Source organism: Theropithecus gelada, chromosome 5 (assembly GCF_003255815.1).
Source record: "Theropithecus gelada isolate Dixy chromosome 5, Tgel_1.0, whole genome shotgun sequence".
Classification (NCBI taxonomy): domain Eukaryota; kingdom Metazoa; phylum Chordata; class Mammalia; order Primates; family Cercopithecidae; genus Theropithecus; species Theropithecus gelada.
Genome location: NC_037672.1, coordinates 54,748,734 through 54,766,017, shown reverse-complemented (window position 1 = coordinate 54,766,017; position 17,284 = coordinate 54,748,734). Strand labels below are relative to the sequence as shown.

The window sequence follows — 17,284 nt, the reverse complement described above, 5'->3', positions numbered from 1 at the left end:
AAACAACGGACAAATCTTTTTTGCCTTCTTTTAAAATGTGCTTCACTATTTTTTATTGGTTGCCAAGTATTTTGATTGGATTCTTAGTCTCATTCCAGCAACATGTAGGATGAGGGGAATATTTTTTCCAGACTCAGCATAGTCTTGTGCTTGTTCTATTGATTCACCTTCAACTTTTAATTGTTATTTTTTCTAGTGATCCATGTGAAAAATTGAAATAGAATACAATTACATTTTACCCTCATGTAAAAACAGCATTTCTGTATCTTACATTTGTGCTAAAATAGAGCACAAATGTTTAGTCCAGTTTGTAGGTGTTTCTTAATGGTTTTGAAAACAAAAAGGCCTGGTTGTTGGCATGCGTAATGCTGGAGATGAGTCCAGTGGATCCTGCCAGATGTAAGGGACACCCTTGATTCTCTTTGGTTGTACCTGACTTCTTGGCCCTACCTTGGTAATAACACGCTGCCAACATTTTATTAAGACTCTTTCCAGGAAATTTATGTGTTTTAAAAACAGACTGCATCTGAATTTTTTTTTTTAACTTTTAAATTTTATTTTTTAATTTTTATCTATTTTGAAATTGGGTTATGTGAGACTGGCTAATTTTTGTATTTTTGGTGGAGATGGGGTTTCGCCATGATGCCCAGGCTGCTCTCAGATGCCAGGGCTCAGGTAGTCTGCCCGCCTCGGCCTCCCAAAGTGCTGGGATTACAGGTGTGAGCCACCGTGCCCGGCCTAAATCTGAATTTTGACATGTCCATTAGATTCCATTACAGGACGGTGTGAATGTTTGTATGCACTATTCTTTCCTTTTTCTTCATCCATGGAGCGAATTGGAATGAGGGAAATGGTAGATTAATAAACCCTAGATTGCAAATTAGCAATTAGTATTATATTAAAGTACACTTAAATTAGAACCAGGAACAGGAAAGAATCCCTTGCCATCTGTTCTCTAGCTGCATGGTAGGTATTGTATTAAATGGACCAAAAAGAGCAGAGCTTTATGCATAGCAGTGGCAGTAATGGGAAAGTTGTATGTTGTATAGTACATGCCGTACTGTGCCCACGATGCCTGGCTCATGAATTGACACAGAGCAAGTTGCTATTCCATTGAAAACCATGTTCCATGTCTCTAGTTCAGAAAAAGTATTGATTTTAATTTAACCTTGCCCACTTTCTTTGCTCTTAAAAATATGTAGACTGTAAAATGTCACTCCCTAGGCACTGTCTGGTGGTGAGTAATCATTATTTGTTTAGCTGCGTATAAGGAAGAGGTAGAAATAGTAGATCTTTCCTCTAAGACAGTAATTAATCTCCTCTACCCTTCCAGTCTTTCTCTGAAAGAAAATTTGTGTGCATGTGTATATGTATGTATGCATGTATGTATAAGGTGAAATGCTGACTTTAAGTAGAGATATTTTTAACTTTGAATTTTGGCAGGCTAGAATATAAAAATAATGAAGAGCTATCCTTCATTGGACTTAGGCCTGCTTACTTTGGACCCACTAACATGTTCAGATGATCATCATCTTTGTCTTCATTTAGTGTGGCTTATTGGTTAGCTGTTGCTATGAGGTAGCTGACCGCGGCACCTATTCTAATCTGATTTTGTACATCTGTTATTCCCTAGGTTTACTAATATACTAGTTTTCTTTAATAAAGAAATTTTAGAAACTTTTGACCTGAGGGTCAACAGTTAGTCTGCCTTTGTCTCCATCATTACTGTGTTTCCCCACAAGATTAAGTTAGATTAATCTCTCTGGTCTTATTTCACCCACATGTAAAGTAGTTGTTGTTATATATATATATATATATATATATATATATATATATATATATATGCAGCCAGAGTACAGTGGCATGATCTTGGCTCACTGCAGTCTCCACCTCCCTGGCTCAAGTGATCCTCCTACCTCAACCTCCTGAGTAGCTGGGACCACAGGTGTGCACCACCATGCATGGCTAATTTTTGTATTGCTTTTGGTAAAAATGGGGTTTCACCATGTTGCCCAGGCTTCAAATGTAAAGTTCTTAATACTTAGCTAGTAGAAGGTAAGCCTTGAGATGAGTATTGCTGCATTAATAAGATTGTCCACCAGTACCATCACTCTTGACTCTTATTTGCTAACCTTTTATTTTTTGCTTTTCACTTTCAGCAGACCTACTCCAATGAAGTCCATTGTGTTGAAGAGATTCTGAAGGTGAGTTCACTGTTACTCTTTCTCATTGGAAGAAATATTTAAGTAGGTAGGTGTACAAACATTTACATTCACTTTAAAGGACAGTTACCATTGGCTGGGTGTGGTGACTCATGCCTGTAATCCTAGCACTTTGGGAGGCCAAGGCAGGCAGATTGCTTGAGCTCCGGAGTTTGCGACCAGCCTGGACAACATGGCAAAACCCCGTATCTACTAAAAAAAAAAATACAAAAAATGAGCCGGGATTGGTGGCACATGCCTGTAGTCCCAGCTACTCAGGAGGCTGATTCAGGAGAATCAGTTGAACCTGAGAGGTGGAGCTTGCAGTGAACTGAGATTGTGCCACTGCACTCCAGCCTGGGCAACAGAGTGAGACTATGTCTCCAAAATAAATAAACAAACAAACAAATAAGTAACAGTTGCTGTTCCCAAACCCCTTTTAACCATTTCTTCCCCACTCACATCTCCAAAGGCAAAAATAAACCAGAATAGTGACAGAAGTAGTCTTGGAATGTAATTGAATTCTCTACCAGATTTTATTAATTAAATTGAAGTCTACAAACTACAAGGCATTTGGACCAGATTTTTATGGCATCTCTCATAAGTTTTTCTGGTTGTCCATAAAGGCCCAGGAGAGTTGCTCACTTCCCAGAGAGGAAACTTCCTGTATTGATGTGGTGTGGGAGGCACCAGTGGTTAAACAGTGCTTGATTTATACCTCTTGGCGTTCTGTATGTGATACCTAATACCTATGGCCTCATACGTACGGCCTGTTCTTCAGTGAGACCATGAAATTTTAAAGGAATAAAAAGAAAAATAGTGGGAAGTAAATGGTCATCTTTAGACTTATCTTGAAGGGTTACTTTTTGCTCTTGTTTATTGAAACTATGCCACGAACATTTGTGCTTCCACAAATATGTCATTGAATACATTACCCACTTGTTCAGTTTTTCTTGTACAAGGATGACAAATTCCTTCTAGAATTTAATTTCAGGGGAAAAATGTTAATTTTACTTATGAACTGGTGTTCTTTCTTTTTATCAGAGAAGAATTGTATATAATGTTTCCCATTTTGCCTTTAATTTCCAGGAAACCTAGAGCTTAATTTTAATGCTGAGGTACAGTAATTATAAAAACTGAGGGTTTTGTGTATTTTTTATCCCTCTTCTGTGGCTTTTAATTTGCTTCTAGGTCAATTTTAATTATATTCTTGTCTTTTACTGTAGGGTTTCTGACTTTTTTTCTTCTTCTTTTTTTAATTAGTAGGAGAGATGTATATAGCAAATGTGACTTTTAATTTGAATTGCTACTGCTCGTTTTTTCTCAAAATACATGTTTGCCCAACTTTAGTTTTTTAACTTTTCATTTTAAAGTATTAAGTGATGGTGGTGCTAAAACCAGTAATTAAGTTTATTGATCATTTCCTCACTTGTGAAATTTTTGACGCTAGTAGTATCTAACCAGTTGTTTGGAAAACAGCTTGTTTTTGTTTTACAGTCTTTTGTCCTATTTTGTAGTTAGGGTTTTCTGAGAAACAAACTCTAGAGAAACATGCTTTTTTTTTTTTTTTTTTTTTAGACAGAGTCTCTCTCTGTCACCCAGGCTGGGTGTGATCTCAGCCACTGCAACCTCCGCCTCCTGGGTTCAAGCGATTCTTCTGCCTCAGCCACCCAAGTAGCTGGGATTACAGGTGTGCGCCACATTTACATTCACTGCTAATTTTTGTATTTTTAGTAGAGACGGTGTTTCACCATGTTGGCCAGGCTGGTCTCAATGCCTGACCTCGAGTGATCCACCTGCCTCAGCCCCCCAAAGTGTTGGGATTACGGGTGTGAGCCACCGTGCCTGGCTGAGAAACATACTTTGAACTGCTAAGAGTGAGGGATTTTTGTCAACCAGCATGTAAGATTAAATAAGTTACCTTGATTACATTTTTGTGTCATCCTTTTCCTTTTCTATTTCTGAAATTTGTTGGTATGGTAAGTCATAAACATACTAAGGGACTTAATTATAAACTATGGCCTTGGCATTTCCTCTGAAATTGTGCGTTATTTGTTCTATCGTTATTTCAGAAGTATGTGCAGCAGTGCCGGTTTGTTGTCTTCTGCATATGTCAGATGCTTCTCTTAGGTTTTGGTGTGTGTTAATATAAGACATGTCACATCCTTTATTTAGGAATGGTGATATTACAGCATCAGACAAGCATTTTTAATGTAATGAATCCATCCATCCTCCTTCCCTTCTCACCCAACATCATATTAGTGAATTCTTCCTTACCTAGAAATGCTTGAGAGTGAGTGGTTAATGCATAAATCATGCCCATTTATGTTTTGGAAATCATAACTTGGGAAAGCAAACAGAAGGATGTCCAGGACTGAACAGGTCATAGACCTTTTCATATTGGAGGCTGCCCCTTCTCTTCTGTGACCTCAGTTAAGTTCTGTGTCCCTGCTGGGCTTTGGTTTCCTCATTGGTAAAATGAAGGCCCTGGGCTAGTGGATGATCTCCAGGGTCCATTCCAGCTCTCACTTTTGACGCTGATCCAGATACTACTTTCCTTTGTGTCCCAGTTCCCGTTCTTATCTTGTACCAGCAATTTATTAAGATTGCCAGGAATGCACACACAAATCTTTCTGATGGGTGATAGAGACAGTAAATAGTTTCCTAACAGAGAAAATCAATCATAGAAAATAATGTTTGGTTCTCTGGGGTCAGTATTTCAGGGGGAAGTGTTGTAATGAAGGGAAGCGGTGGCCCGTAACTCCAGCAGGCTAATGGAGTAAGAAGATAGCAGATAGACACTGTTAGTTTTCAGGGAATGGTCATGCACTAGGGTCCAGAAAGGGCAACATGCCCTTGGTGTGTGCATGGAGACACCTCAGATTTTCTACTTACAGGCAAGCCTGGCCTCCACAGCATCTTGGGGGGATTAATGTGGTACTAGTAGGCATTACCTCAGTGCAGCATTTCCATGATGCTAGTACAATGAGTGGTAGCACTGTTTGTATGTTCATTCATTTGTTCAACAAATACTTGTTAAGCCTCCACAGCACTAGGATGTTGTAGTGAATAAGACAGAGTGCTTGCTCTCATAGAGGTCAGAGTAGGGAAGAGAAATATATAGTGTCGGATGTTGATGGTGCTATGAATAATGCAACAGGCCAGTAAACAGAGGGCTAGGCAGAGGTAAGAATTGGTGGAAAAGCCTCGAGGTAGTATCAAGTTGGTGTATTAGAGGAGCAATTAGAACTAGACAGTGTCTCCGGAGCAGAATGAGCAAGGAGAAGACAGTAGCTGTGGGGCCTGGAGCGCCAAGGCTGATGTAGGTCCCAGTGATTTGTGTCTGTCTGTGTGACAAGTCATTGTTAACGTAGGAAGTGAAATCAAGGCGTTGTGAGTCTTTCTGGGCAGCCTCTTCTCCTTAATAATGGCCTCAATTCTCTTAAGTCCCTCTAGTAAGCTAGGTATGTAGGGAAGTATATAAATGCTTTCGGACTACCAGGGAACCACTTAGGGTTTGAAAGAATTTATGTACTTTCCAACTGCCTAATTTAATAGCTGGGACAGCCATAAGCATTGATAGTACAATGGATGTTTAGGAATAATTGGTGACCAAAAGTCATAGATACCATTGAGATTCCAAATAAATTATTGAAAAACATAATAAGGGTGATGTTTTCAGACACCTTCTCAATTAATTATTACATGTTTTTGTATTGTAACAGTATAATGGTACTGTGCCTTAAAGTATCAAGTAAATAAAACAGCAGGAAGCTCTCTTTGGTGCAGTATTGAAATTCTTTTAAAACTGGACTTTTAATTAAAAGTTGTAATGCTTTTAATTTATTAAGTGCCTTCTGTGCACTATTCATTCGAGTACCATACATAGTACTCTTACAATACTTTGAAAATAAGTGATTCTAGTTTACCTCTTAGTGAACATTGAGGCTTAAGGTTCAGATGACTTACATGGCTGACATGACTGGTAAGGATTGGAGTTAGGATTGCAATCTGGGTCTTTGGCTGTAGCCATTATTCTTTCCAGTGTATTTTAGGAAAGATCTCCTGTTGTGTCCTGAACAAAGCACATGACCAGTCAGTAAATAAGGGCACGATTTCACTTTTAACAAAAATTAAGTAAGCCAACGTCACTTATGTTACCTGTCACTGTGCGAAGTCACTGCTCTCTCTCCTGAGGCTGTGGTAACCCACAGAGCTGCAGTGGGGAAGGGCAAGGGGAGACCTGCACATAGGTTAGAAGTGGAAGTACTTGCTAGAGTGCCATCTCCAGCTGTTGCAAGGATCAAATGGCATTTTTGTGGAGATAGGTTAGCCAGGACTTAGAATGAGGTGTTAGAATACATCATGTGTTATACAGGCGGGGTAATATAGCATGCTGTGGGGTCGCAGATTGCTGGTAGAGTTGCATGTCGATTTTTTGTTGTTGTTGAGATGGAGTCTCACCTTGTCACCCAGGCTGGAGTACAGTGGTGCAATCCCAGCTCACTGCAACCTCAACCTGCCAGTTTCAAGCCATTCTCCTGCCTCAGCCTCCCAAGTAGCTGGGATTATAGGCATGCACCACCATCATTTTTGTATGTATGTATGTATGTATGTATGTATGTATTTTGAGATGGAGTTTCACTCTTGTTGCCCAGACTGGAGTGCAGTGGCACAATCTCGGCTTACCACAACCTCAGCCTCCCCAGTAGCTAGGATTACAGGCATGCGCCACTAAGCCCAGCTAATTTTGTATTTTTAGTAGACATGGGGTTTTTCCATGTTGGTCAGGCTGGTCTTGAACTACCGACCTCAGGTGATCCACCTGCCTTGGCCTCCCAAAGCTGGGATTACAGGTGTGAGCCACTGCGCCCAGCCGCATGTCGAGTATTAAGCCAGTTTGCTGGGCAGAGTCTGACACATGTGGGAACCGCCTTCGACTTCCTGGGGTACCTTGACTCAGTCATTTTGGACCTCAGTTTTTTTTCAATCTGTAAGATGTCGGGGTTGTAGTTAATGATCTCCAGTGCCATTTTGGCCTTTTAGAAAAGTGTGTGTGTGTGTGTGTGTGTGTGCGCACGTTTGCAATTTGACACATCTTTTTTCTGACATACTTGTTTTCCACAAGTATTTTTAGCGAAGTAAAATTTGTGGATGTGTTTAGAAGAAAAGAATTTGTGTCAAGATACATATATCAATTGTAAGTTTTAGAAATCTTCCCTTCAACCAGAAAATAGTAAAAATTTAGCTTCTCAATGGAAAATAAAGGTAATTTTAAGCTTCTGTCCTTCAAAAAAGTTCTTACTTGCTAATAGTGTGTATCAGGGAAGGGTCAAATCCATTAAAACTCTCCCAAGTGGAACAAGTGACCTGAATTACTTGTTTGCTTAAGTCAAACAGGAAAGTTCTTCTTCCTTTGAACTGAAATAATACCAGGAAATGCAATAAAGAAGCTGAGGGAGAAAGAATGCATTGAGGAGAGAGTGCTTTTCCAGCCCAACCTGTCACCTATAGTCTTCGCAGCTCCACAAGCTCTGGCAGTACCTGTTACATACAGTTTATGTGCTTGATAAATATTCAGGGTGTTAAATTCATTCACATTCCATACCTTGATTGTCTTCTACAAACTGACGTTTTTTAGTTTTGTATGTTGGAGAGCTTCAACTTTTCAACATAGCCCACTGAAATGGTTTTTTTTTTTTTTTTAAGTACATGAAATAACTTTTAAGATTGTACTTTCCATTTACGATCAATCCATTCTACATTAAGTTGAAAATGTTAAGTAGCAATGAATGTTCTATTTTTAATTTACTTTTTCTTCCCTTTCCAAATATCTTTCCAGGAAATGACCCACTCATGGCCTCCTCCTTTGACAGCAATACATACGCCTAGTACAGCTGAGCCATCCAAGTTTCCTTTCCCCACAAAGGTAATTCCTTAAAAGTATGGCAGGCACTGCACCCACCTTAGTGAAAAGCATAAGGCATTGCTGTGAGGCATATTGATGAAGTATTACTTGTTCAAATCTTTGGAAATGAGGTTAAAATTGTGATTAATTTAGCTTCTACAGTGCTTCAGAATGCTTTCAAATATTCTCCAACTTACTAAGAACATCTTGGATTTTCATAAAGCTTTATAATTTATAAAAAGCATTCAGGACTTTCCAATACATTCTCTCATTTGAGGATCCTTACTTTAGAGATGGGAAAACAGAGGGGGAGGGAAATTGAGTGTGCGATTTCTCGTTCAGAATTAGATATACACATATGCACATACATCTTACGTGTCTCACACACCCTACATTTTCTTGAGTTTAATGTGATCAGTTACACTAGTGCTGGTTTAATAACAAGCAAATAAACTGCTGACTTGTGTTTNGATCAGTTACACTAGTGCTGGTTTAATAACAAGCAAATAAACTGCTGACTTGTGTTTCTGTTATAGTATTTATGAACAGTGCGTTAAAACACTGCCATTTTCCTTTTTTTGGCTCATACTTTTGGATAACCTTCAAAATGTAGAAATAGCACCTTCAGATCTGTGTTTTCTTCAATCTGATATGCATGTGCATTGTTTTATATATATAATACAAAAATGGAGAGAGTAGGAGAGCTATTCCTTTCCATGATACTGTTGTGAAAAGAAGTTCTAGGCCGGGCGTGGTAGCTTATGCCTGTATTCCCAGCACTCTGGCAGGCCGAGGTGGGTAAATCACCAGGAGTTCAAAGACCAGCCTGGGCAATGTGGCAAAACTTTGTCTCTCCAAAAAATACAAAAACTAGCCAGGCGTGGTGGCATGCACCTGTAGTTCCAGCTACTTGGGAGGCTGAGGTGGAAGAATCACTTGAGCCTGGGAGGTTGAGGCTGCAGTGAGCTGTAATTAAGCCGCTGTACTCCAGTCTGGACGACAGAGTAAGACCCTGTCTCTACCACCAAAAAAAAAGGTTCTATCTACAAAAACTCAAATTTGCCACTTTATATATTTACTTATCTTCTAATAATTTTTAAAAGGTGACTCATGGGCTGGGCGCGGTGGCTCAGGCCTGTAATCCCAGCACTTTGGGAGGCCGAGGCGGGTGGATCACGTGGTCAGGAGATCAAGACTATCGTGGCCAACATGGTAAAACCCCGTCTGTACTAAAAATACAAAAATTAGCCGGGCATGGTGGCAGGCGCTGTAGTCCCAGCTACTGTTGGGGGGCTGAGGAAGGAGAATCGCTTGAACCAGGGAGGCAGAGGTTGCAGTGAGCCGAGATTGTACCACTGAACTCCAGCCTGGGTGACAAAGCGAGACTCTGTCTCAAATAATAATAAAAAAAAAAGTGACTAAGTATTGCTTGTTTTAAATTAAAGCACTAAGCTCTGTAAAAATATCTTTGTGCAACAACAAAGGAAAACGAAACTCTAGGAAAGAAGAGAAGCAATGAAAGCTAAAATTAGGTTAATCAATGTTTTCAGCTTATGCATGGAACAAGTTTGCATACATGGATAGCTGCAAGTTGTATAATGAAATAATTACAGAATCTGTGATGGGTGGTATGGGTATTCTCTATACTGTTTCCATTGTTCTAGATAGTTGAAAGTTTCGTAAGACTATCCTTTTAATACTAAAAGCTCTACAGTTTTCCCTTTAACTTTATAAGCCTTAATCTTTTAATAATTAGATATTTTTATTTTTCCTTCTAGGACTCTCAGCACATCAGTTCTGTAACCCAAAACCAAAGTAAGTAAATTTGAAATGCTTATTGGATTGGAGAACAAAGCATAGCTTTTACTGTTTAACATAAAAACATTAGTAAAAAATGCCCCAACAGAGATGAGGCCTTCTTATATTGAAAGAATAGGAAAGGAGAACAAATATAAAACTGTTCTTTATGTGAAACTTAAAATTGTTGGCCAGGCGCGGTGGCTCATGCCTGTAATCCTAGCACTTTGCGAGGCCAAGGCAGGTGGATCGCTTGAGCCCAGGAGTTCAAGACCAGCCTGGGCAACATGGTGAAACCCTGTCTCTACAAAAATACAAAAATTAGCTGGGCTTGGTGTCATGTGCCTGTGGTCCCAGCTACTTACGAGGCTGAGGTGGGAGGATCACTTGAGCCTAGACGGTAGAGGTTGCAGTGAGCCAAGATTGTGCCACTGCGCTCCAGCCTGGGAGACAGAGCAGACCCTGTTTCAAACAAACAAAAACAAAAATAAGATTGTTGCAAAGAGTTAATAAAGATGTTTTAGTGAAATACTAAACAAATATAATGTGTTATTACTGACACATAGTAGCTGTACCAAATGTGACTCTCAGAGCTAGGAATTGTATACAACAATAGATTGGAGCGTGTGATTCTTGTATTTTAAAAAGCAAAACTAAGAAATTTTTATAAGGAATATGACATACAGTTTGTCTAGCCCCACTATATTTGTTTGTCATGTAATTCTTTTTCAGTCTCTTTTCATGGATTGTAAATACTAGAGAACTCAGAGGGAAATAGAAGAACACTAACTGGATCCAGCCTTTCTCTTCAGTAGTAATCCCTCAAATCAAGAAATTCTTTATGTGCTATTTGTAAGGCAGGTCAAACTTTACAAAAATGACTAGGATAAGCTGGGTGTGGTGGTGTGCACCTGTAGTCCCAGCTGCTTGGGAGGCTGAGGCAGGAGGATCGCTTGAACTCAGGGGTTTGAGACCACCTTGGGCAGTACAGTAAGACCCTATCTCATGTAATTTAATAGAAAAGTAAATAAAATTGACTAGAGTATTTGTAATCATTTAGTTCATCAAAATATGGTTAAGGAGTCCGGGCCTAGTGGCGTGGTTGCAGTGAGCTGAGATTGCACCGCTGCACTTTGGCCTGGCCAGCAGAGTGAGACTCCATCTCAGAAAGAAAAAGAAAAAGGGGGGATGGGGAATAAGACACTTTCATAGGTGGTGATAACATGCATCAGGATGTGGTAATTGCCAAAGTTGTGAAGTATTAGTCTTCAAATGATGGGGAGACCAAAAGTAGGGTGTAGAGGTATATATGCATGTTAGGAGAGGAGAGCTTATAGAGATGATTTTCTCTTCAAATTTGCCCACCTCATTCTTTTCCCTCACTTAATGTTTTTTTATGCTATTGTTTGAATTGCAAGGATATGAGGAGAGGGGCAAAAATATTAGAAAAGCAAGAAATAGAATATCCTTTCTCTAGAACAGAGGTGAGGAAACTACAGCCTGAGGGTTAAATCTGCCCTGCAGCTAGTTGTTGTAAATAAAGTTTTATTGGGACATAGCTACACCCATTTCATCTATTATTCTACAAATTATAGCACAAAAAACCTAAAATATTTATTGTCTGGCCTCTGTAGATAAAATTTGCTGTTCCCTGCTCTAGAGATACTGAATAAGATCTTGCAAAGAAATCATGACTCAATTTTCCCCAAAATGCAGATAAATAAACCTGACCATATTGCTACAGTATTGTATGAGTAGCTAGGTAAAATTAACTGAAATGGATGACTCCTTGGGAAGATTGGGAAATCTCTTTTCTCAACATCTCGCCATCTAGCCCAGACCAGTGGAGTGTGCACCGGTCTGAAGGCAGAACACCAGCTCAGCCGTGGTTGGGGTTGCTATGCACCACTCCGCCCCCACCTTCGGCCTGCTTGGGCTGCTGGTCATGCAGGTGGTATGTCTTCCACAGGGTTGCTCATGGTTTGTTTTATTGCTAACTCATGGTTTAGAAAGAACCTTTAGTCCATTAAACCATTTGATTTCCCCTTTTAGCAAAACATAGTTGAAGATGAACTGGTAAGCACTTTCTTGGCCAGGGATGGATCATCCTCTTGCCTTGTGCAGTACTGTGGGCCAATTCCTTGTTACTCTGATGAGAAATTGTCCAACATTGGTGGGTCTCCTGGAGGTCCTGGCTCGCCAGCTGTTTACCCTCACATCTTTTATGCTGCTGTCACTTTCTTCTGCTATTCCGGGAGCCTTATTTATCTTTGTGAGAATGTGACCTGAAAAAGAGGGATCTAGTTTGTTGCATGTTGGATGAAGAGGATGGTGGGGAATGGATGGATATAGCTTTCCGTGAAGAGAAGACACAAATTTCTTAAAGTATGCCTAGCAAGTCAACTCTGATTTCTTCAACACTGATCTTATGGTAGTGGTACATAGGTTTTAGAGTCTCTGGAGAGGGGATGTGGGGGGATTTTACTTGGATGCCCTAGTGTTATGTGTCCACAATTGCAAAACGTAACCAGACCCTGTGGAATTTAGAACCCAGTCACGATGATCATGTGGAGTCCCTGTGAATGGTCTGAAGAGGAGGGGCCTCTGCCCCTCTCATTTGGAATCTTGGTCCTAGGTTTCTGGACAGAGGGGTGGTCATTTGAAAATACCGTATAAGAGCTGCTGCCACCATGAGGGTAAAGTGACTAATTGCAAATATGCAAGGGTCTCCACATGACATTTGTGGGAAATGTCATTCAGCCCTGCCCAAAAGGTACCCATGTTTCTTTTTCACTTCCAATTCTGTTTCAGGCCCCTATTACCTCATGTCTAGACAAATGCAGCTGCCTCCACACGCAACATTTCCTGCTCCCTTCTAAGTTATGCCAGGTAGCACTACCAGAATAATCCTTCTGAGGAATCACTGTGTCATGTTCCTGTTTAGATCATTGATGTGTCTCATAGCCCAGCAAATACAGTCATAACTTCCCATCCTGGCCTTCAGAGCTCTGCTTCCGCATGTTTCAGTGCTGTCCAGCAGAGTCTGCACCTCAGCCCTGCCCTTTCCAAACTCAGACCCTCTTCTTCATGTTTGCTCCCGCCTTCCTCTCTCTTTTGCCAGCATCACTCTGCCGGAATCTTGGCTGTCCTTTGTGACACAATTCATTTTGTTCTTTCTGTAATTTGCCTTCTTTGGTATTACCAAGAGAGCAACCGTTCTGTGGATTCCCAGGGCATTTAGTTTTTGTAATTGACTTGTGTACTTAATCTCACCCTGCCTTGGATTACAGGTATTTATGGACCCGTTTCGTGTCCCTCAGTCAACTGTGAGCTCTTTCAGGACAGGACCAAATGCCTTAAACATGTTGGTATCTATGAGGCAGTCTATAAATAGCTGCTGAATGAATGAATTGCAGGTGGGGAGTTGAATAATGAAGGGACAGGTGGGACGGAGAGCACCTAGGACAGGGCTGTCGAAAGAGAGTGATAACAGATCACTGATATCTGTGTGAAGTCACATGGGGGCCAGGGGACTGGGAGCACGGCCCTTCCGGAGTGCTTCCATGTGGGCCTCCACCCTGTCAAGGACAGGAAGGTCTTCCAAACATAGGAAAGTTCCTGGCATCATAGGTAGGGTGTGCTGCAAGCAATGCTTTTCAAGGTGTTTTTGGCCTATTGAGAGGTTTTTGATTCTGAACCAGCCTTCTCTCTAGAAGTAACATAAATGTCATCTTATAATGGTAAGATTGTACCAAGTGCGGTGTGTTTAGGTAAAAAGTGGGGATGGACATAAAAGAACTTACAACTAACGATCTCGTAAATATGTGTCATTGTGCTGCTCTGATAATGTTTCTCTCCCCCACAGAACAATATGATACATCTTCAAAAACCCACCCAAATTCTCAGCAAGGAACGTCATCGTAAGTAAAATGCTTTTTGTGTATTAAAAATGTGTAGTATGAAATTGTAATGTCTCATGTAAATGCATTGCTTAGATTTTTCTTTTCTGCTTTTATGTAATGACATTAATAAGATACTGCTGCACTGTAAAGGGAACAAAGGGCCCGCCTTAATTTTTTTTGCTTGTTTGTTTGAGAAGAGGTCTTAACTCTGTTGCCCAGGTGAGAGTGCAGTGGCGCGATCTCGGCTCACTGCAGTCTCCGCCTCCCGGGCTCAAGCGATTCTCATGCGTCAGCTTCCCGAGTAGTTGGGACTACAGGTGCCCACCACCATGCCCGACTAATCTTTGTATTTTTAGTAGAGAGAGGGTTTCACCGTATTGGCCAGACTGGTCTTGAACTCCTGACCTCAAGTGATCCACCTGCCTCAACCTCCCAAAGTGTTGGGATTACAGGCATGAGCCACTGTGCCTGGCCTAATATTTGGATTAAGTTCCCCTGTTGAGGGTGTATGTACCATTGGAGAGTTTGCTAAAGGGTCTTCTTGAGGGGAAAAAAGGTTTTTGAGCCATTACTTACATATTAACTGTGGAAATAGAAGGCCTTGGCTCTTAAGATGTCAGTCTTAAATAGCTTTAGCTGTTGGAAACAAGTTTTGGGGGATGTGCACAATTGAAGATTTTCCACCCTTTTTTGGCCTAATTTACTAATAAAGAGCTATTGCCCAGCTATTCTTTATTAAGGCCAGTAAGTCCAGATATCTTTTGGGTTTTTGGAACATTTTAGACTGCGTATTAAAATTTTTTAACTGGCATTTTGACCCAATTTGTCATTTCTTGATGGTGTTGAACTGTTACTTCTTTACTTTCATATGACAAGAGGTGGTCATAGGAACTAAGTGAGGAGGTCTTCCTTCAGTGTCTGATCTGTCACTAACTCTGTGTTGCTGTCTCAGGATTTGAGGTGGCCCAGGAGTTTAAGCTCCAGCTTTCCTTTAGTTTTAGGCACAATATTTGTTCCATGTATTTTGGAAGGTGGGGATTGCTATGGGTTATTTAAAAAACTATATATTGAGCTGGAGATGTTATTTTATCTCCTTACCATGACCAAATGTGGGTCTAGGTTAAGTGTTTGTTTCCCAAGTGCCAATTCCTTAATGTACTTTGTTTTCATTTCACCATGGCTGAATGAGGGGAAAAGGAACAAGAAGACGGGGTGGTTTTTTGGTCTGAAAGATGGGTTTTGTGCATGTGGTAAGAATGTATTTTATTTGTGGTTCTGGTAGATGATGAGTTTTTTTGTTGTTTTTAATGCCTTTTGCTGGGAGAGTAAAATGTTACCTTTTATTAGTTATTCCCTTTTTTTTTTTTTTTTTGAGACAGGGTCTTGCTCTGTCACCCAGGCTAGAGTACAGAGGACTACAGACAGTACAGGGACACACCCAGCTATTTTTATTTTTTTTTAAGAGGTGGGGTCTCCCTGTGTTGCCCAGGCTGGTCTCCAACTCCTGGGCTAAAGCAGTCCTAGTGCTGAGATTACAGATGTCAGCTTCCACACTTAGCGTCTTTTTATCTTTTTCTTTTTCTCTTTGGAGACAAGGTTGCTTTGTTGCCTAGATTGGAGTGCAGTGGCTCTTCACAAGCCCAAATAGCACACTACAGCCTCAAACTTCTGGGCTCAAGTAATTCTCCTGCCTCAGCCTCCTGAGTAGCTAGGACTACAGGCACAGGCTACTGTGATGCCCAACTCCTCTTCCCTTTTCTTTCACCTTTTCTTTTTTTTCTTTTTAATTTTTACTTATTTATGTTTTAACATTTTTAGAGATAGGGTCTCACTATGTTGCCCAGGCTTGTCTTAAAACTGCTGGACTCAAATGATCCTCCTGCCGCAGCTTCCTGAGTAGCTGGATTACCAACACACACCACCACAGTCCCTTTATCTTTTTGGAAATTTTACTGGCTGCTAAATTCTAAGACTCTAGACTCACTGACATGGATTACATTTAAGGAAGGAGGAGGTTTGTTAAACCAGTTGATGGCTGGTAAGGAGTAGAATCTGCAGATCAAGGACCACAACTGTAAGAATTCTGTAGAAGCTCTGTAACCCTCTGTAGGGTTTTACACCGGGTATTTCTTTGTGATGGTTTGTTGTCAAGCCCTGTAGACCATAAAAGACCCTGACCATTGTCTTTGGGGCAGCCAGGAAGGGACGTATCCCAATAGACCCAGGGATAGCCTGGGTATCCCAATTGACTGTAAGCATAGATTGGGGTTGCTCTTCCAGGAGTAGAGTGGGTGGAGCAATTGCACCAAAGTGGGGAAGGGACCGCGTCTCTGGCCTGTGGGTAGAGGAAGAAAGGCAGGTGGGTCTGCCTGAGAGGTAGCCTCAGACTGAGCAGGCAAAAGTCACAGCCTACCACTCCAATTTCCATCAGCTTTCAGACTTTCAGAGACAGACCATTCCTGTGATGACGCTGCTCAGTGAAATGAGTGGTTTTCTTGATAGCAGTGTTAAACCACTCAAATCAGAAGTGCCTGAAAGTTGCTAACAAGTATATCTTGTGACACGTTGTGTTTGCTTTATAGAAACTATTAATTTACTACATATAAAATTATCTAGGAAAGAATATTTGTGATGATCCTAATAGATTTATAGAAGGGGTAGAAGTAGGACCTAGTGGAAGGGAGGAGAGGCAAGAGTAACATGGAAGAGAAGTGACACTGAGGCCGAGTAGATAATGAGGGTTGTGTGGACTTGGTGATTATGTGGGGGATGGACATGGTGGTATTGATAAATGCCAAAATGAAATGTACCCTTGGGAAAAAGGAATGGCTTTTATGAACTCACTTCTAATGGAGATTAGAAGAAAGTGGTGTCTCAATTAATTTGCAAATTGCAGTCATTGTTTCAGATTTTGTATGGCAAACCTCTTAGTGTTCGCAGGTTGATTTGATCTATTGTCAGCATTAGGGTTCTATGACATGCAGTTAAACTATTTGAGTGGCACATAGAGTGCTAGGGAGATATTCTAATGCACTTTGAATGTCAGAAAAAAATTATTAATTACAGGGTCATTTATACTTTGATTTAAAAAATCAATCTAGGTCTTAATGCTTTTTCTTTCAGAGTTATGAGGACTTGGGAATCCTTAGACAAGTGGAATAGGACATATAAGAGGATAAAAAGAGAGGCCCAGTAGTAAAGGATAAGCTTGTGAGTGGTCTGTATTAACTCAGATATGGGTAGGGGGTAGCAACGTGATAGAAGGATGTAGGTGTGAAATTAAATGTAATGGTTCAGCATATATTTCTCACTGTAGTTTAAGCTGTAGTTATTTCTCAAATAATGAATTCCTTCTGTAACGTTCTGTAGGTAACTGATTAGCTAGGATGTTAGTGCAATTTGCCCCTAAGTTTAAGAGAGGGTGTATTTGTTTAAGGGCTCTTGGTTTTGGAATCCTCTTCCTTTCCAAGGCTTAG

The 17,284-nt window shown here is 40.6% G+C and overlaps 1 protein-coding gene across 4 annotated transcripts in view; it reads left to right on the top strand.

Annotated features, from left to right (window-relative positions):
- The window catches only part of AFF1 (AF4/FMR2 family member 1), a 208,126-nt gene that overhangs the window by 148,119 nt on the left and 42,723 nt on the right, over nucleotides 1-17,284 (top strand). For all 4 annotated transcript variants that reach the window (XM_025385115.1, XM_025385118.1, XM_025385116.1 and 1 more), the window contains 4 exons: nucleotides 2,160-2,204; nucleotides 8,044-8,130; nucleotides 9,888-9,924; nucleotides 13,772-13,826. In XM_025385115.1, the coding sequence (XP_025240900.1) occupies nucleotides 2,160-2,204; nucleotides 8,044-8,130; nucleotides 9,888-9,924; nucleotides 13,772-13,826 (224 nt within the window). The remainder of the gene's footprint in view (nucleotides 1-2,159; nucleotides 2,205-8,043; nucleotides 8,131-9,887; nucleotides 9,925-13,771; nucleotides 13,827-17,284) is intronic.